At 32.8% G+C, this 25,262-nt stretch overlaps 3 protein-coding genes across 8 annotated transcripts in view; 2 read left to right on the forward strand and 1 right to left on the reverse strand.

Moving 5' to 3' along the window:
* The window catches only part of LOC123676676 (disintegrin and metalloproteinase domain-containing protein 10), a 35,761-nt gene extending 17,714 nt beyond the window's left edge, over positions 1-18,047 (forward strand). Inside the window, exons 3-11 of one of the 4 annotated variants that reach the window (XM_045612779.1) lie at positions 9,376-9,570; positions 9,761-10,110; positions 10,174-10,338; positions 10,753-11,133; positions 11,339-11,688; positions 11,757-12,162; positions 13,408-13,689; positions 13,855-13,984; positions 14,851-18,047. In XM_045612779.1, the coding sequence (XP_045468735.1) occupies positions 9,376-9,570; positions 9,761-10,110; positions 10,174-10,338; positions 10,753-11,133; positions 11,339-11,688; positions 11,757-12,162; positions 13,408-13,689; positions 13,855-13,984; positions 14,851-14,933 (2,342 nt within the window). In that variant the 3' untranslated portion in view covers positions 14,934-18,047. Of the gene's footprint in view, positions 1-9,375; positions 9,571-9,760; positions 10,111-10,173; positions 10,339-10,752; positions 11,134-11,338; positions 11,689-11,756; positions 12,163-13,407; positions 13,690-13,854; positions 13,991-14,835 lie in introns of all 4 variants that reach the window. The other 3 variants (XM_045612776.1, XM_045612777.1, XM_045612778.1) reach the window with 3 other exon arrangements.
* A 140-nt stretch (positions 18,048-18,187) lies between these two features.
* Positions 18,188-19,568, forward strand: LOC123676677 (hypodermin-B-like). 3 transcript variants are annotated; one of them, XM_045612782.1, is made up of 3 exons: positions 18,218-18,351; positions 18,483-18,852; positions 19,076-19,565. In XM_045612782.1, the coding sequence occupies exons 2-3, from the start codon at positions 18,521-18,523 to the stop codon at positions 19,380-19,382; spliced, it is 639 nt and encodes a 212-aa protein (XP_045468738.1). In that variant the 5' UTR covers positions 18,218-18,351; positions 18,483-18,520; the 3' UTR covers positions 19,383-19,565. The 3 variants fall into 3 exon arrangements, with proteins under 3 accessions (XP_045468736.1, XP_045468737.1, XP_045468738.1); XM_045612780.1 differs by having other exon boundaries at positions 18,188-18,852; positions 19,076-19,568; XM_045612781.1 differs by having other exon boundaries at positions 18,188-18,814; positions 19,076-19,250.
* Positions 19,569-19,580: 12 nt separating this feature from the next.
* Positions 19,581-23,862, reverse strand: LOC123676675 (membrane-associated protein Hem). Its single transcript, XM_045612775.1, has 2 exons — positions 23,663-23,862; positions 19,581-23,609 (listed from the first exon to the last, which is right to left on the reverse strand). The coding sequence occupies exon 2, from the start codon at positions 23,581-23,583 to the stop codon at positions 20,209-20,211; it is 3,375 nt and encodes a 1,124-aa protein (XP_045468731.1). The 5' UTR covers positions 23,584-23,609; positions 23,663-23,862; the 3' UTR covers positions 19,581-20,208.
* Positions 23,863-25,262: the final 1,400 nt, after the last annotated feature.

A 25,262-nucleotide genomic window follows, 5' to 3' on the forward strand; every position in this document is an offset into this window, starting at 1 on the left:
ATTTACCACCAATTGACGAGAAGATAATTCGAAAGGATGTTTCAAACTTTCTGTTACTCCCTTTTCATCACCACGCTGATTTTTTCCTGAATTCATAAAATGTATTCTACCGCTTTTTCATATGAATAGAATTGGCACACAGGAGTCCTGCATGATTTTATTTCATTTGGTAGGTAGAGGTTTTTTTCTTCTAGGTAGGTACTCCATCCAGTATAATGGATATTCATGAAGTATGCAACATCCTTTCAAGTAGATGAGGAAAATTCTGATTTAAAATTTGATGAGTTCTACCAATAATTCTATTGCATTCATCGTGAATATGGAATTAGATATTTACAATACAAGTGCAGAACTTATTGATATTCTTCCAAGAGTTCAGAATGACCGAGTGGTAGAATGAGCCTTCTGTACGAGTTTTGAACATTATGTTCCCGAATTCACTGCCTTTTTATTGAAATTGACGGAAATTTCCATAAATATCTATTAGTGATTTTTGCATTGAAAAATGTTGGTTGGTAGAACAGTTTTCTGTATCACAAATTTGACAAATAATAGATAAATCCGTTCCAGTCTATTTTGTTCCACAAAATGTGCCGGAAAGAACTGATTTGCCACATAATTAGAGAAAAGTATATCCAGAATTTTGTCATTTGAATATCGGAAATTCAATTCGTGAAATCAAATTAGTGAAGCTTTGATAATGAAAATACCTGTCACATGTAAAGTAATTAGATATTTAAATTTCTATGGTCATAGAGTATTATTGCTAGTCTGTCTGGAAACAGATCGAATAAAATTGACCCTACGTATAACATAAATTCATAAAAACTCAAATAACTCTTGAATTATTGAATTTGAGAGCATAATCACGTTTGGACACTACTCTTATTTTTTACCGTAGAATCCAGCGAAATCACAAAAAAATAGGGTTCTGATTTGAAAATCGAAAGTTATGATCAAATTTTGTTCACAATTTTTGGCACCCTGTAATGATATTTCTCAAATTCAAGATATGCACGATGTTCCAACATCATTTTAGTTTGAGAAAGTGAATTGAAATAGGCATAGGATATTCACAGTAAAAATAATTCAGGTAATTGTGACTAAGGAAATTCTCTCTTTTTTACGGTTATTCCTTGATATTTTGAAAACTATGAGGACTAACACAATAATTTTAGCAAAGAGTAATTGAGAATGGAAATCTCGATAATATCTGAGACATAAAATGAAAAAAAAGTTTGTTTTGAAAAAAATTTTTTTAATTCTTATATAACCGGAAGCGCCTGAACTTCGAAAATATTTTAGCTGAACAATGTCATATTCCGAAATTTTAGATTTAGGCGTACAACTTTGCTCTTGCCGTTTTGCAATAGCTGGCTGTAACGGTAAGTGGTAGTCGAAATAAATATATCGTAGATGTCATACAATAAGTTTAGTTATTTGTGAACATAACGCCATCGACATGTTAGTCGATTTGTGTCTGCATCATAAAGTTATTCACGATTAACCATGTCAGCTTACGAGTCAAATTCTCGTCATTTGAAGGAGGTTTTAATTTTCTACTGAAATATGAATAAATCTGCGGCTGAGGCTCATCGAATGCTCTCAAATACCTATGGTGAGGCCGCTATTAGTGAAAGAACGTGCCGAGAGTGGTTTCAACGCTTCAAGAATGGTGATTTTGATGTCGAAGACCAGCATCGCGGTGGAAGAGAGAAGGTTTTTGAAGATGCAGAATTGGAGGCAATACTTGATCAAGACTCATTTCAAACGCAACAATAATTGACAGGATCATTAGGACTACAAGCCATTTCAAAACGCCTGAAAGTCATAGGAATGATTCAGAAACAAGAAAAGTGGGTGCCGTACGAGTTGAAGCCGGGAGGTGTTTGAACGGAGTTTGTTTGTTTGTGAACAGCTGCTTTCGAGGCAAAGACGGAAGGAATTTCTGCATCGGATTGGGACTGGAGACGAAAAACGGGTTCATTACGATAATCCCAAGCACATAAAATCATGTGGATATCCCGGCCATGTTTCCACGTCGACGGCTAAACCGAATATTCTCGGTTCTAAGGTCATGCTCAGTATTTGGTGGGACCAGCTCGGCGTAGTGTATTATGAGTTGTTAAAACCGACTGAAACGATCACAGGCGATCGTTATCGAACGCAATCAATGCGTTTGTGTCGAGCATTGAGAGACAAACCGCCGCAATACGACGAGAGAGTAGATGAATGGATTTTACTGCATGACAATGCTCGACTCCATGTTGCGAAAGTCAAGATATACTTGAAAAAGTTGAAATGGGAATTCCTACCACACCCGACGTATTCTCCAGACGTTGCTTCCTCGGACTATCACTTGTTTCGATCAATAGCACACAGCCTGGCTGACCAGCACTTCCTATCTTATGAAGAATTAAAAACTTGGATCGATTCGTGGTTCGCTTCAAAAGATGACCAGTTTTTTCAATTCGTACGCTGCTCGAAAGATGTGAGAAAGTAAAGTGAACAGCGATGGGCAATATTTCGAATCATAAATGTATAACCAAATGTATATTTACAATAAAGCCTCAAATTTCGGTAAAAAAATTTGTACGCTTATGTATTTGTTATATTGTAATATATTTATTTACTTATCACGGTTTTATCTATTCAGGTAGAAATTAAAAAAAAAATAGTAAATCTATTGTTTCATATGAAAAAAAAAGAAGACAATTGGCAAGTATAACACAACATCTAATTTGGTCTGTGAACCCTTTGAAAATCTTTGTAATCACAGCGTCCTCGTCAACATCAATGTCCCTGTATATGTTCAGGAGTACTAAACTGAATCCGATGCCAATATCGAAAAAACCAGAATAACACCATATGAACTACCATTTATTCATTTCGAAAATAAACTTGCCGAATTTTCTGCTCGAATAGCTGTGCGAAAATTATGAGTTTCCATACAGTTTATCTATTAATATGAATTTCCACCAAGTAAAAAACCGATCCCATCAAGAAGATCTGGCATACAGGCAACGTTGCAGATTATTAGACCTAATATTAGGTCTATGCATCTGACAGACGTTACGTATTAAACATGATGGCCGCCGCCATATATAAACAATCGATAAAATCATCGATTTTGACGAAAAAAAGGCATTTTTATTTCAGGGAAAGCTTGAAATGTGATTAATTAATCATTTCTAACGAGAATCAGTTAATAAAATACAAGAAAACTAGCTATTAATGTGGATAACCTCACCTTCATTAGGCCAATTTCACAATTAAAAAAAAAAAACTAGCTGAATTAATGAATTTATGACAGCGGATTCGTGATCTAAGACCCAAAATAAGTAAGTCTGCAAAATTTCATCACTTTTGAATCATTATTAAAATTAATTCTATATAGTAAACATTGTTTTTCTTTTCAGAAGATGGATTATTTTCGTTTGGATGAATAATTATACAGGATATTTATTTGTCGAATATCAATTAGAAGTATCTAGAGATGTTGGACCAATTCAAGTCTGAAAATTGAGATTAAAGCTTCAAATTATTAACTAATTTGTAAAGAAATACACAATATTTGATCAACAATTATATAGGGTGTATATATATTCGAGTTGTAATTAGACATTTTGAAATCTGAAATTCTCATTTCTCTAGAAATGGCAATTCCTTTCTTCTTTGAAAAATTTGGGAAAAATGCATAATCAAAATGTGAGAGTTATTATCAGTCAATAGAAATACTACCTGAAAAAGAAACTGCATTCAATGTTTATTTTCAGTTTTGACAAATATTGAATTTACATAATCATTCGATAAGATCTATGAAAAGACCTACAGTGAAATTTTGTTTTAGGAATATTCAGTATAGCTATAATAAACTAAAAAGGGGCAGAATGAATAGATCTACCTTTCAAAAACCCATGGCTAATGTTGCCTTACAAGCAATCGTAATTATATCAGTAATATCTTTGAGAAATCAGGTTATAAGAAGTCCCTCATTTCCGAGGTTCATCAATACTTTTTTCAGTTGAGCAACAAATTATTCTTCTATTTCATAATTTATTAAGAAATACAAGGAAGGACACCTTTTGAAATCTAAAAATTTGGTTAATAGTAGGTTATTTTCCATAATTTATAATATTGAAAGACCAATTGGACATTCCTGAAGAACTAAGGCGTTTTTAGAATCTGAAAATTGTATCGATGAATTTCGCATACTTTTCTGTTCCATATTTCTTGAAGGTATATGGACAAAAATGATTTTTGTGGGTTCTGGTGAATGATCAGAGGGATACAGGTAACAATTTCATTAATACCAGTCGAGATGTAGTTATAGATAAGAGATGATATAGAAATTTCACTAGATAATTCTGATTCAGTGGAGGACAGCTGAATTAAAGCTTAATCGTGATGGTTCGTTACGTTATAGAGCAAGCTGGTAGCTCTGGGTTTTACTCAGAAGTAAATTGAACAGGGAAATATATATAGTAAATGAAATTTTGACAGATATTAGTTAAAAAAGATCAACAATTGAGCATTGTATTTACATAAAATCAAAAAATAACTTGCTAACTGTTGTTGCATTGTACGTGGATGACTTTTTTGTTTTAACAAATGTTAATTCTGAATGAATATATCTGATAGAAAATTTAAGTGATAATTTCATCATAAAGAATTCAGGGAAAGCTAAAAATGTTTAGGGATGAATATCACTAGAAATTATGAAAAAGGTAGTATAGTAATTGTTTATATTCTTCAAGTATGTATTGCAATAATTCAGCATGTCTAATTGTAAACATATGAAAACTCCTTTGAAAACTTAATTGAAATTTGATTCAACAAAAGAGAGTTGTAATGATGAACCATATAAGAAATTAATAGGTTTATTAACGTCTTTAGCAGTATTAACTAATCCTGATAAAGCATACTCTGTTAATCTCTTGAGTCAATTTAATAATTATCTCATTATTGAACACTGAAAAAGTGCAAAATTCATTTCAAGATGCAAGTATAAAGTATTTTATACCTACATTGAATTGCTGGAAAATTTATACCAATTTCGAAAGTAACTGCCATGTCAAAATTCTTCATATACTGAATGATCCTTCAAATTTTATTTCTGTTGTAACATTTTGACTAGTAATTAAAGTGAAAAATTTGAACTGATTTTATATATGTATATAGTATAGCTATAAATGAACAACCTGAAAAGAGACAGAATGAATAGACTTGCCTTTCGAATACCCATGGCTTATGTTACCTCATAAGCAAATTTAATATCTAGGTAGAACCTTTTTGAGAAATCAGGTTATAAGTTTGAGAGTCTCTTAATTTCCAAGGTTTCAGTTGAACGACAAATAATATTATGATAATATAACAGGGTATATATGGTTGAAATTATTCGTATGAAAGATTTCACAACGATTTGATTTCTTCATTATAAATTCAACAGCACTGCACTCAAATTCTTCAAAAACTGATAGGTCACTTATATTTTTGCACTCTTCAGTCGTAAAAGTGTATATTTTAGATATTCCAAAAACACATGGAAATTTTTGAATGTCATCTGACTAACTTGGCTCTTTTTCCAGTAATAAAGCCAATTGTGAATTATCTATAAGGAGTTTTTCTATCTGTTTAATACATGATCAGATGAAGCTTCTGTTCTCTTTTGTAGTTCCATCTTCTGTCGCAATAGATTCAAATTCTCACGAAAGAGAATGTAGTTTTATAGTTTGTGGAAAATAAACGAAAAATTCCTGAAATAAAGTAACATTCATATCCAATTGAATGATACAAACACTTAAAACAAACCTGAATTGAGGAAAATGCATTCGATGATATCAATGTTCATTTCCAAATTTTGACAAATATCTATCGAATTTTCGATTCGCCGAAAACTTTGCATTTTATCTGTCGACATATTTAAATATTGAATAACAATTTTGGAAACTGCAAACTTTTTCAAGAACTTTCATATATCGAAATGGAATATTTATTATTAACATGACACTGACAGCCAAATTGTCCACAGATACCACAGAAATATGGGACTTGAAATGTCAAAATGATCCGAAACACCCCGTATACTCGAAAACCGCGGGGAGAATCGAAGGTTTGGGATTTTTCCCGGGATCTCCAGACGATTTTGAGGGGGGTCTTATTCTTGTCATTTTTGCTCTAGATGGTCCCGTTTGGGCTGTGATTTTACGTTTAAAGTTTGACGTATATGTGCAAGCGGTTTTATATATACTTAGACTCGAATAATTTTCCTTTGAATATCAAACATGAAATGTTACTCTATCGTTTCCTCAAAATTATTTCGAAGTAAGGTGGTATAATACAATTATTCTAAATCTACTCGATAATGAAAGCTAACGTGCAGGTAGGATAACCTAATTTCATTTGTTCGATATCATTACCCGATATAGCTATTATTCAAACGAATTTACTGGCATCGGATGTGAACTAAATGAATTTCGAAATGTTATTGAAGTCTTAAGAGTACAAGGTTATCCTAATCATAGAGAAGGTCACGGATATAAAGCAACACCATTGTCATATGAGGATGTGTAAAAAAATTGTATTCCTTTCGTTGCATCAACTTCATTGTTTGTTTGTCGGATTTTGGGTAATACTTGTTTCATTGAAAATGAGCTCAAGTTATCGGAATAATATTCGGAATTGCTCCATTTGTTACAATGATTGAGTTTGTAGGTGAAACATGATATATGTCTGAATTTCATAATTATACAAATCGTTTTTTGTACGTTCATGTGATTAAATAAATTAATATTTTTATTTGAAGCACAAGGACTTTCCATTTCAAACAACGATGTTGAGGCCTGTTTCCGGTGAAACCGGAATAACCTTCGGATGCAAAGTATCACAAAAACTGGTCACAGTGACTGGGTATTCATACTTATACAATTTTGAGGAAAAATCATTCAAATAAGATAAAATATATGGGTGTTCACACTTTTTTTGCCCGATATTGGGCTATCAAGTCTGTCCACCAAATGTTTTTAGTTTTCGAATTTTCAGTCGAGTTCCTGTGATGAGGAATTCGTGGTTCAAATCGATTTTATTCATGTGCTAGATAATTTTTCAGGATTGGTTTAGGGTCCGAATATCTCGGCTGAATTCGTTAATATGCAAAATTCCTGACCTCAGTAATTTTTCATTTTTTGTTCATTCATTCAGGGTATTTTACGAATAACTGTACAGGATTTTCAGTGTAGGTGCAGGACATTCTGGGTAGTATTTTACAATAAACACGGATCTGTGAAAATCCTAAAAAGGCGTTAATAATACTCGACAAAAATATCGAAAGTATCTTATTAAGATCTCAAAAGTATCCAGCATATCCTGAAATTAATGCTTTTGGATGAAGTTTTTTCTATTGCGTCAAATGAGTTTGAATAAAATACATATGAACTTTAATTATTGTTCTTTCGAATATTTTATTCCATTTTATTTTATAAAATCTTTGATTTTGCTACCATCGGTGTTTTATCCACGATTCACTGAAAATGAATATTGAACTACATACTATATTAATTTCCTGAAATTTTCATCAAAATCCATAAAGGCATTCAAAAGTTATGTCGATTGAAACTTTTCGATAAAATACATAAAACAGCCTGTAGCTCTGAACTTTGGACATATTTCGAACACTGTTTCAGACTCCCCATAATGTCCTGCATCTGTACTGAAAGCCCGTACGGGCGGTATTCGTGAAACACCCTTTATAGTCTATAGACTCATTTTGTTGAATCCTGTACATCGAAAAATTAAATTAATTTATCGAAAAAAAAAACAGTGTAGTTCAATCATCGAAAAGTTCCCCCCTAAAGAAATTCAATAAACTGCAATATTTTTTCGAAATCCCAACTTGTATAAAAGAACGTTCATTTATGTACCTACACTCGATAACACTCAACTCGACACATACGATGAGGAAATTTATGCATGGGCACTCAACCTACAATGAGTCACAAGTTCATCACACTCGGATAAAGAATCGCCAGACTCAACGTTGAATAATGACAGGTATATATCGTCGGTAAAATTATGTTTTGATCCCCGAGCTTTGAATTCTGTTCATGAATAGGAATTGATCAACGCTTTGAGCACTATGGAGTGTTCTCAAGGTTTCATAGTAGCTCCTGGACATAATAATAAGTGATGTGTTTAAACAATTTTACCACGAAGATGTTGAATCATGAATCTCACATTCTATTTCGATTCCTTATCATTATGTGGATTCATAAATGATTGAACAGTCTATAACCTTATTTAGCATTCAATTGTAGAGGGCAATAGTAGGATCTACTCTTATCAAAGTTCAAAATACTTCGCTAATAACGCTTTAGGAAATTATATCTATTATAAGCATTGTTTTTTTTTTGTATTTATCTCTAAAGGGAAACAGATATCACTTTGTCTAGAGAGAATTGAAGAGAAGCTTTCAATATCATTCATGTAAAATGGTAGAATTTTATAATATAATTCATTATTTCCTCATTAATGAAATTAGAAAACACCCCACCAATGGGTATGAACACTAGATTCTCCTCGCCATAATATGTCATATTCGGTCCCGAAAAGTTGTAATTTAGTCAAGCGCAACGTATATTCGAAAGATACAGTTTTTTTTAGAACCTTTTCTGACTCATACAACATTCTATCAAAATCAGATTGATAGTAGAACGTAAAAAAACTAAGTTCTTGAAAATTTCACATGTTTGCGAAAGCACAGTGCGCACTGCATATCTGGAAGAGCTGAAATTTCTTTGGAAATTCGTATGGGACAATCTACAGACCAAACAGGATACCTGTAGGAACCAAATTCCATTTTAAACGGATGAGGATAGTAGAAGTTAAGGTTGTTTCATGGATTTGCGGACACCCTGACAGACAGACACGAAATCAAATTTGTTCAAAATGGTCTAACAGAATACCTATAGGTAGCAAATTCCATTTTAAATAGATGACGATTGTAAAAGTTAAGGTTGTTTCAAGGATTTGCGGACACACTGACAGACAGACACGAAATCAAAGTTGTTCAAAATGGTCTAAAATGCATTTTTAAGCCTCAATTTTGAAATCTGCAATCAAAACATTTTTTTAATTCCGAAATAGACCACAAAACTTCTTCTATAACTCAGGGAATTTTTTTTGCAATTGGGAATAAATAAGCTCTGGTTTAAACCTCATCACAAGATATTTCTTAATAGTTTTTCTTGAGTTTGAATATTTTGAGGGATAGGCGGAAAAATGATTCATTTGTCAAAAAGCAGTTTTATTTCTCACCTGATTTGTACTTTTTACACATAAAAGTTTGAGTAAAGTTTGTTAAGCATTTTTTTTTTCCAGGGGAATCACAAACAGATGTCTTCGGATCAGTAATCAATGGAGTCTTTGAAGGCAGTATCATCACACCTAAAGGACATTATTTTGTAGAAAAAGCTCATCACTATTTCCCTTTATCGAAACATCCAAACCGGACATTCCATTCCGTGATTTACCATGAAGATCATATGGACGATCCCTATTCTCACAAGCGCAAAGGTTTGTGATTATTTAGTTTTTCGATTCAATTTGCGAATAAAAATAATGCTCGTAAAGGAACAAAATTTCGTCCCATAATCATATAGCCAGAGTTAAGAAGCCAACACACTTTCCAGAAAAGAAGTAGAAACTCCTGAGCCCCAACCAACCAACAACTATAATCTAATCTATGATAATTTTAAATTTGCAGGACATTCTGCAGGCTGTGGTATCAATGGAGATGTTCTTCAGTGGATGCATAACATTCAAAACTCAGCAGAAGAATCTAACGACATTCCATCACAACAATCGAACAAATATCCTGACACCCAATATCTAAGCAGCCCACTCAGTTCGAATAAAATTGAAGAACAATCAATACCTCCTCCTGATATATTTTTGAACGAAGAAGATGCATTAAATAAATATTCCAAGCAAGCCAATACTCAAAAACATAGACATAAGAGAGCGACAGGAAGAGACTTCAATAAAAATACTTGTTCATTGTATATACAGACTGATCCATTGATTTGGAGACACATAAGAGAACAATTTCCTGAGGTAATAATCGTAGTAGAAAGAATTTGAGTGGAATATACTTGGAATTTCTTATTTGTTTTTCAGCACGCCGACCCTAGAAAAGAACATGAAGTGAATGAAAAGACAAGAGAAGAGATATTATCACTTATTGCTCATCACGTCACTGCCGTAAATTATATTTATCGAGACACTAGGTTTGATGGACGCAATGAGCATCGTAACATCAAATTTGAAGTACAAAGAATAAAGGTGAGTTATCCCCTTAAAGTTATTGATAACACTTATCGAAGTGCTATTGTGGTATAATTATAATTGTTCATTAACAATAGAATGGCAGTTTCATTATTATAGGAAATTTCTTATTGTAATTATCAGGCATATCAGCAATCATAGACTATGTACGGTATTTTTTCACTTCGACATTTTCCCAAGATAATGGATCTTTGACCTTTTGACCTAGAATAGGTAACTATTCTTGATTAATCATTTCTTCTCATGATGCAATAGATCAGTCCTTGTATAGTCTGAACTGATTCTCTTGATTCCAGAATGATGCAATAATACTAAAACTACTTGTAGTTGTCTAAAATCCGTATGTCAAACATTATAGTAAACGTTCTTTTGAAACAGATTTTCATACAAAGAATACCTTTCATTTTACAGATTGACGATGATTCCTCCTGCAAATGTGCTATGTGTGGAGATATGAATCAATTCTGCATGGAAAACATAGATGTCAGTAATTTCTTAAACATACATTCCTTAGGCAATCACGAAGATTTTTGCCTAGCTTATGTGTTCACGTACAGAGACTTCACTGGAGGCACTTTAGGGTTAGCTTGGGTAGCTAGTGCTTCTGGTGCGTCTGGTGGCATCTGTGAGAAATACAAGACTTACACTGAAACCATTGGAGGGATGTATCAGTCCACTAAGAGATCCTTAAATACGGGAATTATTACTTTTGTTAATTATAACAGTAGAGTACCTCCTAAAGTTTCTCAACTCACATTGGCTCATGAAATAGGACATAATTTTGGATCTCCAGTAAGTATATTTTTATTTTACTATGTATAACTTTCGAGAAACTTTTTGTTGTTTTATTGTTTTCGTTGTAATATATTTTTATTTTACTATGTTTAACTTTTGAGAAACTTTTTGTTGTTTTATTAATTTCGTTGTAATATGTTTGTATTGAATTTTTAGTGTCCTTTATTGAACAAACAGGTAATTATAAATATTCATATTTCAGCATGACTATCCCCCATTGTGTAGACCAGGTGGTTTGAGTGGAAACTATATCATGTTTGCTTCGGCAACAAGTGGAGATAGACCAAATAACAGTAAATTTTCGTCCTGTAGTATCAGCAACATTTCCCAAGTTTTGGATGCCATAGAGGATAATAAGAAAAGGAATTGTTTCACAGCGTCAGCTGGAGCATTCTGCGGCAACAAAATTGTTGAGGCTGGAGAAGAATGTGATTGTGGATATGATGAGAATGAATGCCAAGACAAGTGCTGTTATCCTAGGACTCTGAGTATTGAAGATAGAAGAAACTCCACTGCTAAGGGATGCCAAAGAAGAGCTGGAACTCAATGCAGGTGAGAAAATTTCCACCTTAGGTTTGGTTTTCATTTTGAATATTTGTTCAACTATATTTTTCTTTCAGTCCCAGCCAAGGTCCTTGTTGCAGTAGCGAAACCTGTAAATTTGTGCCATTTTACCAGAACGAAGTCTGTAAACCAAAATCAGATTGTTCCATGCCATCTAAGTGTAACGGAAGATCAGCCGAATGTCCAAAGCCTCAGCCATTGCCAGACAAAACTAGATGTAACAATAATACTCAATTATGTATTAAAGGGGAGTGCTCTGGTTCCATCTGTTTGGAGTGGAATCTACAACCTTGCTCCCTCACTTCTCAGGATCATCCAGATGTAGATAAGAGGAAACTGTGCGAACTGGCCTGTCAAAATGGCACAGACATATGTCGAAGTACCAGTGAATTCTCAGATAAAGTCGGATTGCCCAAAGGTGGAATCAGTTTGCGGCCTGGTTCGCCTTGCGACAATTTCCAGGTAAAAATCTGAACTTCTCGAGTTGAATTTGATCTAAATAAGATCAACGGTTGAGGAGAACTTTTTTAAGTTATACTACTATAGATATAGCCTATTTGACAGTATAAAAAGTATTTTCTTATTTATTGTCATTATAACGGGTGTTTTTTTTCGAGGTATATAACTTTAAATTGGCATTACTGTTCAAGATGGCGACCGATTTAACAGCTGTCAAGTGATTTATTCTCAGTTTGGTTTGGGAATTCATCATGAATAGACTCACGTCTAAACAACGCTTGCAAATACATAGTGCAATTTTATTTCGAAAATAATGGTTCTGTGCGGAATACGTATCGCGCACTACGTCCATTTTATTTTGTTTAGCTATGAAGCGCACTTCTGGTTGAATGGCTACGTCAACAAACAAAACTGCCGCATTTGGAGTGAAGCTAATCCTCAAGTGTATGTGGAAACACCGTTACATCCAAAAAACTGACTGTTTGGTGCTCTTTATGGGCTGGTGGAATCATTGGTCTGTACTTCTTCAAAAACGATGATCGCCAGAACGTTACAGTCAATGGTGATCGGTATAGAGCCATGATTACTAACTTTTTCATTCCTGAATTGAACAACCGTGATGTCCAGGAGCTGTGGTTCCAACAAGACGGCGCAACATGTCACACAGCTCGTGCCACAATCGATTTATTGAAAGACACGTTTGGTGACTGCCTAATTTCACGTTTTGGACCTGTGAATTGGCCTCTAAGATCTTGGGATTTAACACCGCTAGACTACTTTCTGTGGGGCTATGTAAAGTCATTGGTCTATGCCACAAACCCTTGACCATTTGGAAGACAACATTCGCCGTGTTATTGCCGATATACGGCCACAAATGTTGGAAAAAGTCATCAAAAATTGGACGTCCAGATTGGACTACATCCGAGCCAGCCGTGGCGGTCATATGCCTGAAATCATATTTAAAATGTAAAGCCACAAGATTATCTTGCGGATAAATAAAATTCATGTCAATTGAATAATCCATCGTTGTTTTATTGCAATTTAAAGTTCTATAGCTCTAAAAAAAACACCCTTCAGATTAAACTTTTTAAGATCGATATATATACCTTAGTTTAACAAAATAAGAAAAAAAAAGGAGAAAAATATGTTATTTCTTCTGAAAAAAAATTCAAAGTGCAGGAATATTTTGAATCAACTGAAATTAAGTTGACTGTGTTACCCAATGTATAACTTTTTTTTTTTTTTCAGGGTTATTGTGATGTGTTTCTAAAGTGTAGAGCCGTTGATGCCGATGGTCCCTTGGTAAGGTTAATGAATCTCCTTCTTAATCGTGATACTCTAGTGAGTGTTGCTCAATGGGTAAGTGAGCATTGGTGGCTCTGCTTACTGATGAGCATCGGCTTCATTATATTCATGGGAGTGTTCATCAAATGTTGCGCAGTGCATACTCCCTCATCAAATCCAAAGAAACCGGCTGCTCGTAGAATAGGCGATACACTAAGGAGGCCCATGAACACTCTTAGACGAATGGTAAGTTCAACTGAGATTAAGTGTGTAATAATCAGAAATGAAGTTGATCTGTTTATTCTTTTTTCGAAGAGAATTTTTCGTGAAATTTCGTGAAAAATTACTGTTTTTCTCATTTCTTTATTGGTTGGCTTTTGTATCGATTTAAAAATGAAAAACTTATTCTAGCGGCATGGTCATGGTGCTCATGGACAAAGTAGAAGTAGGAGTCGGGGAGAAAGATCAAGACCATCAGCTAGTCAAGGTGGTCCACGACCTGGTTATGGTGAAGGGAGGGGGCATCATTATGCTCCCAAAGGTAAGGGTAAGGATGTTTTGATTTCTTATAGAAATTATAGAATCAATCAAAACTATGTTGTGACAAAGATGTCTAAAAACCAGGTGTATGGACTGATTAGCTTTTGTTTTGCCAATTTTGAGAATATTAGTTAAGCTTCGTTATGTCAACTGTAGGTAGCGCTATCAACAAATTAAGATTCTTGTTATTTATTATTTATGAGTTTTGTGCCATTATGTACCTATATATGTATATCTTTCATTATAGTTATGATCTATGGAAGCAATTCTTGTAATTGAAATACCAATAAACTCTCTCTTTATTTCAAATATTTGAAGTAATTCCAGTAAACGTTTCGTGGTGTTTTGTTTCACGACTTTGCACGATCATACTCGGTTACACATCGCTTTTGATTGGTCAGTATCGGGTTTTAATTAATGTATCCAATCAAAATCAACGGAAAAAGATCGAAATGACAAGTATGACATTGCGGCGCCGCCACAAACTAAAACTAATATTTTCAATTTGGTCGAATGTCATTGCATTCAAAATTTGAGGAGTGCCTACAGCATGGTTTTAGACATCTTAGTTGTGGCCAATGATCCAATAATAAGTAGATGATGTATAGAAAGAGGGAAGTCAGCTGACCGAAGTTTGGGGCAGCAAAAATTTAGGGGAGTTAGCTAATGCCAACACCATTTATCCCGCTTCTATGCTGGAGTTGATTCTTTTCCCTCTACGCGCTATCTATATCTTATTAGATCATTGTTTATTACTGATTTACCAACCTAATGAAATAGCAGTCCCTGAAATGTCAATAGGTCTTTGATCAACTAACCTGCTTCATTGGCGTTTTGTTTTTAATTTAATAGAGTATTCTCGATTAGCCACAGCACCTCCAGCCAACTACAGCAGACAAACCCATCCTGAGCTGTATCCCGAAGCATACGAAATGAGACACAAAGTCTGACAGGAGGAGTCTGGTGCGCCCAGAGTATCTCCGCCCCCTGAGTATCCCGGCACACCTGAGACGAATCCATCCCAGTTGGACAATCGTCTTGTCCCACTAACAAATAATGAAACTGTTTTACCAAAAACTGTGAGTGAACAAAGTGAATATTAACTAAAGCTGGCCAATGCTCTGTGATCAACTCTAATAAGTAAGCATGCGTCAAGCATAAACGGGTGCATATGTTAGTCACCTTTATAATTTTGAAACAAATTTCTAATTCAACTGGAACATAAGTAAGATTTATAAAAGACTTTAGTTAGTTAGACTTCTTTTGTTGAGAAGGCTGATTTATACTTTTTAATTATGATTATGTTTTTATTTAAATACCAGATATCAGGCAATAATAATTTTCACTTGAAAAGTATAGTCACAGTTGTTCAATTTGAAGTTCCTCTACTAAACAAAGAAATATATAACAAATTTTAGCTTATTGTGCAATTTTTATTACCTATTTAAGACTATTATCACTTGAAAATCTTTACTTTTAGGTAGAAACTTTAACATTGGTATAGTCCTGTAGTTCGAAAAATTTTAACTAATTCCAACTGATAAAGACAAGAGTTTATATAAAGTTATTTATTTCATGTTTTTTTTATATAACTTGAAATATACAGTATTATCATTGGTCGATTTCCTTAATATTTGAATGGTTCATTTTGTCTCATTTCATAAAACATCTAACTGCTGAATTTTATAGGTTATCACTTTATACCATAGTTTTCTTTGAATTTATCTACAATTTATGCTTAGATTATGTTTGGAGCTTATATATTAAGTTGTTGATCTCTATTTATTAACAATATCCCTTTTTATTATCTTGGATAATGTGCTCAATTTGAGACCTCAGAGAATTCTTTTCCTTTTAAAAGTATTGCCTTATCAAGACTATGTCCTCAGACTTATGTAATTGTCAAGTATGTATATCTAGATGAAGCGCTTTTGGTTTTTACGTTAGTCAGATATGTGAAATAACCTTTTATAATTCCAGCTTTTTAAATTTTCCTTTACATAAAACAACACTAGGGCTCACTTTTGTTTGTCTTATAATTTTTATTTCACTACTCTGAATTGAATTCAATTCTGGCTATACTCTTATTGTTGATTATTGAAAATCAAAACTAATTTTAATTGAGTCTAATGCATGGTTTTTGTCTGACAGATCTGGTAGTTCAACATGATGTTTTTGAATTTCTACTTTTCTCGAATAATTTTCCAAATCAGGAATTCCTGTGGTATCACTTTTTGCATTTATATTTGAATCTTTGAAGGTTCATTTCTTTGAAAATGACTGATAAAATCGATACTGGTGGCATTTTTATGAAACAACAAATTATAAATGATGAAAATTCTGGAAAGCACTCAAAGGAACTAATTCTAAATTTTCCAGAGCCAATGTTTTATACAATTCTTGAATGGTAAATATTGAAAATTTTGTTGTCTTTGCATTCAGGTAGGATTATCGTTGTCACTGGTTAATGTTGTGCTTATATTCTGTGGAGAATATAATTGTATTAGAACATAATGCTAGTCATAATGTAAAAACAGACCTTTTTTTAATTTGCGAAAATAAGTTTGACAATTGGTCCTTATTCTTGAATAGATTTTGATCATAAAAACCCAGTGAATGTACCGCTAATCTACTGTTTTCCATTCATAATAAACTATTGAAAACACTTCTAGTTCTAATTATACTAATTTCTCTGTTTTTTTTGACATAACCCTCTCCAGTTTAAAACAAGTGTGAGTTATATTGAAGTGCATTTGGAACATATTTTTGGAAAACTTCTTGAATTGAAATTGTCACGGATTTTAATAATTGCAAAATGAAAAAAAATCACAGCATTCATTAGTCTTTAGAAACTTTTTCTACTCGTCATTAAAATGTAAGTTTCCTTTTTTTTCTACCTTATTTTTGCTACTGCTCCAATAATCTATCCTTCCTCTAAATAGTATTACTGAGAATTCAATTTTTGAATATGTTTTATGAATGGAAAATATGTGCTTTTGAATTGAACTCAGTGTATCAATTTGGATATTTGAAATATTTTTGTACAGGACTTTTTAACAGAAAATTGTCTTGAAATCATTGTTGAACTGTATAAATTTGTGATAAAGATAATTCATTTCTCTGTTGGTAGTTGCCTCGTAGAGAATATAAATATCTTTTATATTTCACGCTTAACTTGTGTATTTAAAGATGTATAAAGTTGATATTATGTATATAATGATCATGATCGTTTTTGTACAAAATGAAAGGACTAACAAGTGCTGTGTGATTTTTGAAACAATAATATTGATACTGAAGATTGTTTGCTTCCTAACAATAATTTGTTGATTTGGATTTGATTCACTGATATGTGAAATTGTAATTTGTATTACAGAATAGAACAATTTGTTTACTTATTAGAAAGAAATTTAACTGAAGAAGTTATCTGAAGAAAACTTGAGATATGTATTTTGAATATGAAAATAGATCTAACAGTTTTAGTTTATAGAAGAATATTTTTTTTTATTCTTCTGTTACTCTTTTTCATTATATATTGAAATTTTTTATGTTCCTCACTGTAGAATAATACTCAAGTTCTGATGTTCGTAGATCTGTTTCAATTAAAATGATTAACTTTTGGAACTTCAAAAAAATGCTCTAATCTTTCTCACTAAACAGAGATGAAAAAAATTGCTTCTGTTAAATTAATTAATGTCAATTGATCTCAATAATGATGTGACTTGTGTTTAAAATCATAAATTCAGATATTTGAAGAGACTGTTCATTATTCTAAAACAGCATTTTTTTATCATAAAAAAAGAAACGTTTCACACAGCTTCTTGATAGAATAATACTCACTTTACTCAAATAATGTAAAGGAACATCTTCTGAATGTTTGAACATCAATAATTGGCATTCAAATGTATTTATTAATCCAATATCATTGACCAAAAAGTGCATGTAATTACAGAAATATGTACAAGAACCTATTTTAAAGTCATGTTCATAGTATTTTCTAATACTGTAAATTATTATTGTAGGTACCTATTCATGTATGTTGAATATAATAAAAACCTTTTTTCATATTTCAGTTAATTTATTGACGAAACAAATTACAAAAAATTTAAACTTCTTGAGAAATGTTGTTAACAATCTTGAGATTAAATAATTTTGAAAGATCTTCGAACACTGTCAACATTTGACATTGTTATCATATTTTAGTAGAATGTATTTTCTTTTCTCTAGGTATGTAGTATTTATCTGTACTATTGAATTGGCACATTTTGATTCAGATGAAACTCATTACGAACCTCCGACACCTGTTGATATTGTTCCTGAACAAACACTAGTAAATTCTCTAAAAGGTGGAACACCAACTGATATTAGAAGGTATCCTTTTTTGGTGTCTATTCAGAAGTTTTCCATACCAAGATGTGTAGGGTCTTTAATAACAGACTCCTGGGTTTTAACAGCTGCCCATTGTTTGATTGACTTGAATAGAAAAACCATTTTTATGTTAGATCCGGTCGATTTTATCATTATATCTGGGAGGACAATCATGACTTCTGGAACAATGGAAGGACAAGAAAGACAAGCTGGAATTTTTATTATTCATTCCCGATTTGAAAGAAATTCCTTCAAGTATGATGTTGGCATGGTGGAAACCACGAAGCCTTTTGTTTTGGGCCCATCAACAAAAACCATAAGAATGTATGCGATGCCTCCTGAAGTAATAACCTTCTTTCAATCTTGTACTTTGGTCGGGTGGAATACAGGCAGACATAGTTTTGACGACTATGAAGTACCATATTTGAAACCCAACAGCATGAAGCTAGAGAAGATTGAAATGAAAGTAATGAGTTCAGTAATTTGTCAGACGATTTTATATGGGTAAATTGATTCAGTTTTATATTTTTTCATTTACAAGATCAACAATTCAGAAAAACATTTATTCAAAAGAGGTAGGAAATTTTGGGCTTTTCTGCAGAGCTTTCTAATTGTAGATTGACACTGGACAAATCTAGTGTTGAATTACAATTTACTACCTCCAAATCATTGAAGATGTTTACTACAGTTACTGACATGAGCATTTTACAAAAACAATTATTTTTAGGTTGGTATCTTTGGAATCCGTATGTACTTACCTGGATGAGCAATGTCCAGGACAGTCGGGTTCACCTTTAATTTGTGGAGAATCTTTATTTGGTGTTTTTACTTGGACTGCAGGGTGTACGAATTCTTCATTTCCTGCAGTGTACGCAAGGGTTGCAAAAGTTCATATGTGGGTAAATGATAATATGAAGGGTCGATATATAGAATCATTTCGTAAAGTAAGTTCAAATGGGAATAAATTTAAAAGTTGGATATCTTTGCTGTTTTGTAACTTTTCAATTTTACTGGTTATTTCCGTTCTTAGGTGATATGTACCTAATATTTAAATATCATGGGAATGAAGAGCTCTAATGTAAAAAGTTCCCAGATGACCATTATAAAATCTACGTTGTAAAATGGTTAAATTTCAGAGAAATGTTATATTTATCATTTTATATTACAAACACAAATTAAGTGGGTATGATTCAATGAAGATATACAAAATCTAAACACATAAAATAAATAAATACTAATAAAGTGTTGTTTTATTCTAAAAGTATATATGAAAAACAATGGAATTTTAAATTATTGACATAAATAGTAAATACTAATATCATAATTATTATCTAGTTCTTAAATATAAAAAAAATGAATATGAAATTTACATTATATATTGGCAAAAATTTCATTCAATTAGTAGTTGATACAACATTTTTTCTCTTTTACAGAAATTAATTGGTTTTTTGAGGGTATGCCTAACTTCCCCTAGAAATTTTACATAGTTAGAACCCATTTACACTGAAATATTTGCATATAGAGATGTTATGTGACAATATAAGTATTGCAATTTTTATTTCACTTGCATTCAAATTTTCTTTGGCCAATCAATAATTTTTGCACCAATCGAAAATTTTATTTTTTCACTGGGACAAAAAAGTTGTACAAATTATTCAGTTCTAAGATTTCTAATGTAGCAATTTGCATTCTATTGAAATATAGTTTTATTTTTCTACCAAAAACCAATAAGTTTTTGTGATTTTCTATCTTCCTTTCAGACTCAACAATCAATTATGATATCATTGGTTTGAAAGAGTTAAATTCATAAATAAAAATATATAAATACTTTAAACAATATAAAAAACATAAAATACATGTCTAGGCTAATAATTGTTCTTGCTTATAAACAGCATGATAGGCATTTCTGATTAGAGCATATGGGAAACATGATTCTAATAAATCCATGGTTAGAAAAGGGGATTCTTGTACAATCTGGTCTAACAGCAAATAAACAGATTCCCTATTTTTAATGGCTTCTTTGTCAGCTTCTTGTCCAAGTCTCAATAAACTAGAGGAAGTTAAAGCTAGGAATTCTTTCATTCTATCCTCAATATCTCCTTGATTGCAGATAGTAAATAATGCACCGAACATATAGTTTACTGCCAGTGCTATACAATGTATGTTATTAGTGTGACCTTCAAGAGAAGCCCTATAGAATGACTGCTCGGATTTTGCCAGTTTTGGTATTGAAACAGCGACAAACACCATAAGTAAACATACTAGCAAGTGATCCTCGGTACTTTCAACCTCACTTTTTTGTGCATTGATAGCATTAACGAGAGAAGGGTCCACTTTACAAGGCAAACCAGCTGCTGATGTCATTTCACTTACAACCTTCATGGGATCACCAGTTGGTAGATGATGTCGGAAATCAAATATTGAGCTCAATAAAAACGGGATCCTCTGTTCAAGTACATCTGTCAGACACGATTGTGCCAAGTCTCTGAAACTCAGAATAACACCAACAATTGTCATACGTTGAAGGACATTATCAACATGAGTTAATTTTTTGAACTGTTCTTTCATAACTTCTGGTTTGTCAAAATTTGTTCTTAATGCTAACAATACTTCTTTGTTTGTTTCTGCGAGTTTTTTCAATTCAATTACTTGGCTTGCTATATGCCACATCAATGTCTCATTTAGTTGTTTCATTCCATAGGGCCCGATAAGTTCTGCCAGAGCACGTAATTCATTAACATCCGAATATTCCTCTGGATTGAATGGAATTGATCCTTCCACTGTTAAACTCACAAAAGATCGTTGGTTCATAGAAAAAATAATGTTACCTCCGCTAACTCTGCGAAGCAGGATTTCAGAGTACCATTGAGTGTATATAGCAGCAATTGTTTTATCTCCATGACTGTCCAATGGTTGAGTCTGTTGTAGCAAACAATTATTGAAAACCCTTGTTATGTCAATGTGAACGTAGTTCTCTACGGTTTGTAATACATTCATGTACGCTCTAACACTGACAAGTAACTCGGAAGGTTTTGCAATTTCGTTTGTGTCTGGATTATACATCACCATTCCTACAAGAGCTTTCGAGAATCGAGTTTCTAGGTGTTGGTGTAAATATTCTCTAGGGGCAAATGTATATTCCCAAACATTAATGTTTGAGAAATAATTTATCGAATAACAAAGTTCAGTCAATGCCATATGCAATTTGTCCATGGTTGTTAAATTTTCTCTAGTTTTTCTGTAACTTTCTTTACCGGGTCTTTCAAATTCAATGATATTTTTCTTATTTTTATCTTTCTTCTTTTTCTGAAGTTGTGCAGAAATCAATTGAGCACAGTTTTTCGGCAGCAATTTGTCACTCATTTTACATTGTGCATCACAGATGGCGGTAATTATATTTTTAGCCTCTTTGGCCATTTCATCAAGAAACATGTTTACCACTGACAAACTTCTTTCTCTTATATGATGTCGTTCCTCAGGGCATAGATCATGTGTGCAGTTTTGAAAATGACTGCAAATTGATGGAAAAGCAACAATATATCTATTTTGTGCTGGAAATTCTAAACACATATGAAACTGATCCTCGAAAATTCTGCTGTAGAAGCAAAATATGGACAAGTCTGACGTTTCAATCAGCATTTCATCCAAATTATCAACCATTTTTGTATGGAATTGTACTGTGTCCATGAATTGTGCCATATCTTTATGATTCATTATTTGTAATGGCACTTTCGCTGGGGAAATAAAGGCTTGAAGTCTGAACCAGTCTAATCGGAAAGCAAAAAAGTTGAATGTTTCATTTTCCTCAACTTGTTTCACAGATAGATTTGAGATGGTGTTGCACAAAGAAGATAAAATGATGCTCTCTTCTTCAGGGCACATTGTTAGATTTTGAATAATCAGTTTTAATTCTATAGCATCGTAGTGAGCCAAGTATTGTACATAATATCTTTGCATAACTTGGCTATACTTTCTGACCAGAACCCTTAGGTCTTCCATGTGGAATAACAACTCAGGTAAATGCCTATCAACTAGATCATCAGTAAATTTACCTTTATTTTTCTGTTGTGGAGGATTATCATAATGTCTCAGTAACCATAGCACCTCATCTCTAGCATAACATAAACCTTGAAAAACCATGAGAGCTTTAGGTCCCAGCAAACCAGGTTGATCAGTCAGAATTAACCCTAACTCTTTTAAAGCTGTGCGTAAGAATTTTCTTCTTTCTCTATGCTGATAACCAGCTTTTTGAACTGCTTGATTAAAGCATTCTTTAACTTCTGCTATTCTCTTACTATAACCTTTAATACCATCAAAAAATGATAGGATATACTGATGGATATGTAGAACTTCATCTCTAAAAAGTGGTATTACCCAAGATGATTCGAGAGCATTAGTCCATGCTATGTTATTTTCTTTTTGCAGATTAGAGTGTAGTAATAATGAACCAAATACAACCCATCTCTCCATGGTATCCAAAGATAAAAACTCACAACTTGTCTTTTCAGCTTGGATTGGCTTTAACAGCATTCCTGGATTTCCAACTAATGTTAATTTCTGCTCTTCTCTCCATTTAACAGCAGATACGTTTCTAGCTATATAAATTGGAGTGATTGAATTCAGAGCTGAATAGAGTAGTTTTGAATGAGGGACAAATTCCTCACACAACTTTTTGAATGGAACATCATAGTCCATGATCATGCTGCCCAAACGTGGAAAACTGGGATCACTTGCATTGTTCACAATTTCATAGGCAGCATTGAATAATCCCAAGACTGCTTTTCGATCTTCTACTCTTGATAATAATATCATCAGAGAGACATAAATAGTTACCAGATCTAAGTAACCTTTAGTCAATTCAAAATTCACAGTTATATCTAATTCAACTTGAAAAGCATCCATCATAGTTAAAAGTTCACAAATATTATCTTTGAGTTCCAGTAAATCAACGAATGTGTAATAATATAGGGAGAGAGACTTAATTATTTCATTCTTTATGCTGTTGATATTCATCAATGTCTTAGATTCGATGGTAGGAAATCTTCGAACAATACTTTTGATAGAGGACTCCAAATTCTTATCAGACAGAAATCCTGGTTTGGATTTGGCATCACCACAGGCTTTTTTGATGTTGTAAATCCTGGTGAGCATTCCAATACCTCTATCATTAAGAATAATCAGTTTTTCAGCAATTTTTCTCTCATTGTTGAGATTAACTACCATTTGGCGAGACATAGTGGAAATGGGTAGTAACAATATATCTGAAATGAAAAGAATCAACAGAGTTCACATCGATATAAACTTTCATCTGTACCTCAAAAAACACAGGAATGTTAAGTTTCTCTTCTTAGCTATACAACAATTCGACCATTCAGATTCATTTTCATTAATTAGACATCAACAAAATAAACACTATCCAAACATTTGATTTTTATCATTATGATGAGTAAACGATATCCGATTCCAATTTCCGAATGATTAATTTTCTGAGCACGGTGGAAAAAAAAATTTGACGTAGAACATAGAAACTCCTTAATAATTTATAACCCTACTTCTGTCCATAGAATACTGGGAGTCGGGGAAAGTGTAGAGATGTGTTGTTGTGACTGAACTGTTACAGGAACTGCGAAATAGAACAGCTTACGCTACATAACAGGGGGGACATTTTGAGTATCGCATAACTGGAATAGGCTTCTGATTGGTCATGTCTACTGGCAACTACTTGAACCCTTATTTTTCATCGAAATTAATCAAAAGTTTTATGATTGGATATAATTATCTCAAATGAAGGGCAATTCAAGTTCATCTTTGTCTTTCAATAGAGAATATAAAAATAACTTTTGGTCTTCATTAGAAGTATCGAACTGTATCGAATTGATATTATACTTTAAAATTTGGTGATTTATTTGGGAAAATCCCTATGGTGATCCATATATGGCGCAATTACTCTAGCCGAATATTGATGTTCTTGCGATTCTTGCTGTAGTTCTTTATCGTTATAGGATGAACTGAAAATAATCATAAAAAATAAAATGTGATAACTAGTCGAAGACGACGCGAATAAAATGAAACTGAATCTGAAGTATATTAGTAGCAGCGTCTTGGTTAAGAAATATACCATTTTGAATCCAAGAAAGCTAATTTTATTTTGAACTTTTTTTAGTAAGTGGAAATCTGGAAATCCTTTGGTCTATATTGTGAAATAGTTGGTGTAGTAAATATTATGATGGTATAAAATATTCAACAAACTTGAAACCAAAAACTCCATACCAACCCTCAGAGCAATGAAATACATTGAGATGCATTTTCCATATTTTTTCTGAAGCTGAAATAATAAAACTGTTTTTATTTCTCTCGGAAATGTTACCCTTATAAACTGAATAGTGTTATAAGAATAAGGTTTATTCATCCTGACATTATCTTTGGATTATTTCAGACGCCGATTCACTAAATGATTTATTTGCATAATTATTCAGATTTTTTATTTTTTTTTTCAAAATATTAGTTACTAGTGATTCTTTAAAATCTGCCTTTCAAATTATTACATTTCACCTTGGTTGCTTCATCTAGAGTCGTTAGATTTATCCCCGTTATTTTGAAAATCGTTGCGGAGAAAAAAAATGTATTTCTTTTTATAACACAAAAACTGGTGAGTAATAAAATACTGTATCTATCTCAGATCGTTAGCAACGAAATGCCTCTCTATATGAACTCAGCTACACTCACATCTTTTGCTCGAATACAAAGCTAGCTCAGAATTGAAAATTGTTGTCATTGGATTGATCTTAAGCGATCGTATTATCAACCAACACCATGCTCTCTGATGATACGTAGCCGCTATTATGCTCAATTTCTGGATCGTAAAGGACTGGCAGTAATGGCCTGTGTAAGGGTGGAGTATTACCATAAATCAT

The sequence above is a fragment of the Harmonia axyridis genome, chromosome 3, assembly GCF_914767665.1.
Source record: "Harmonia axyridis chromosome 3, icHarAxyr1.1, whole genome shotgun sequence".
NCBI classification, from domain to species: domain Eukaryota; kingdom Metazoa; phylum Arthropoda; class Insecta; order Coleoptera; family Coccinellidae; genus Harmonia; species Harmonia axyridis.

Bases quoted from the DNA above. Each gene is read 5' to 3' on its own strand.
- LOC123676677 (XM_045612780.1), top strand. From the start codon at position 18,188: ATGTATTTTCTTTTCTCTAGGTATGTAGTATTTATCTGTACTATTGAA. The intron at 18,853-19,075 runs GTAAATTGATTC...AATTATTTTTAG, and splicing joins TGTCAGACGATTTTATATGG to GTTGGTATCTTTGGAATCCG.
- LOC123676675 (XM_045612775.1), bottom strand. From the start codon at position 23,583: ATGTCTCGCCAAATGGTAGTTAATCTCAACAATGAGAGAAAAATTGCT.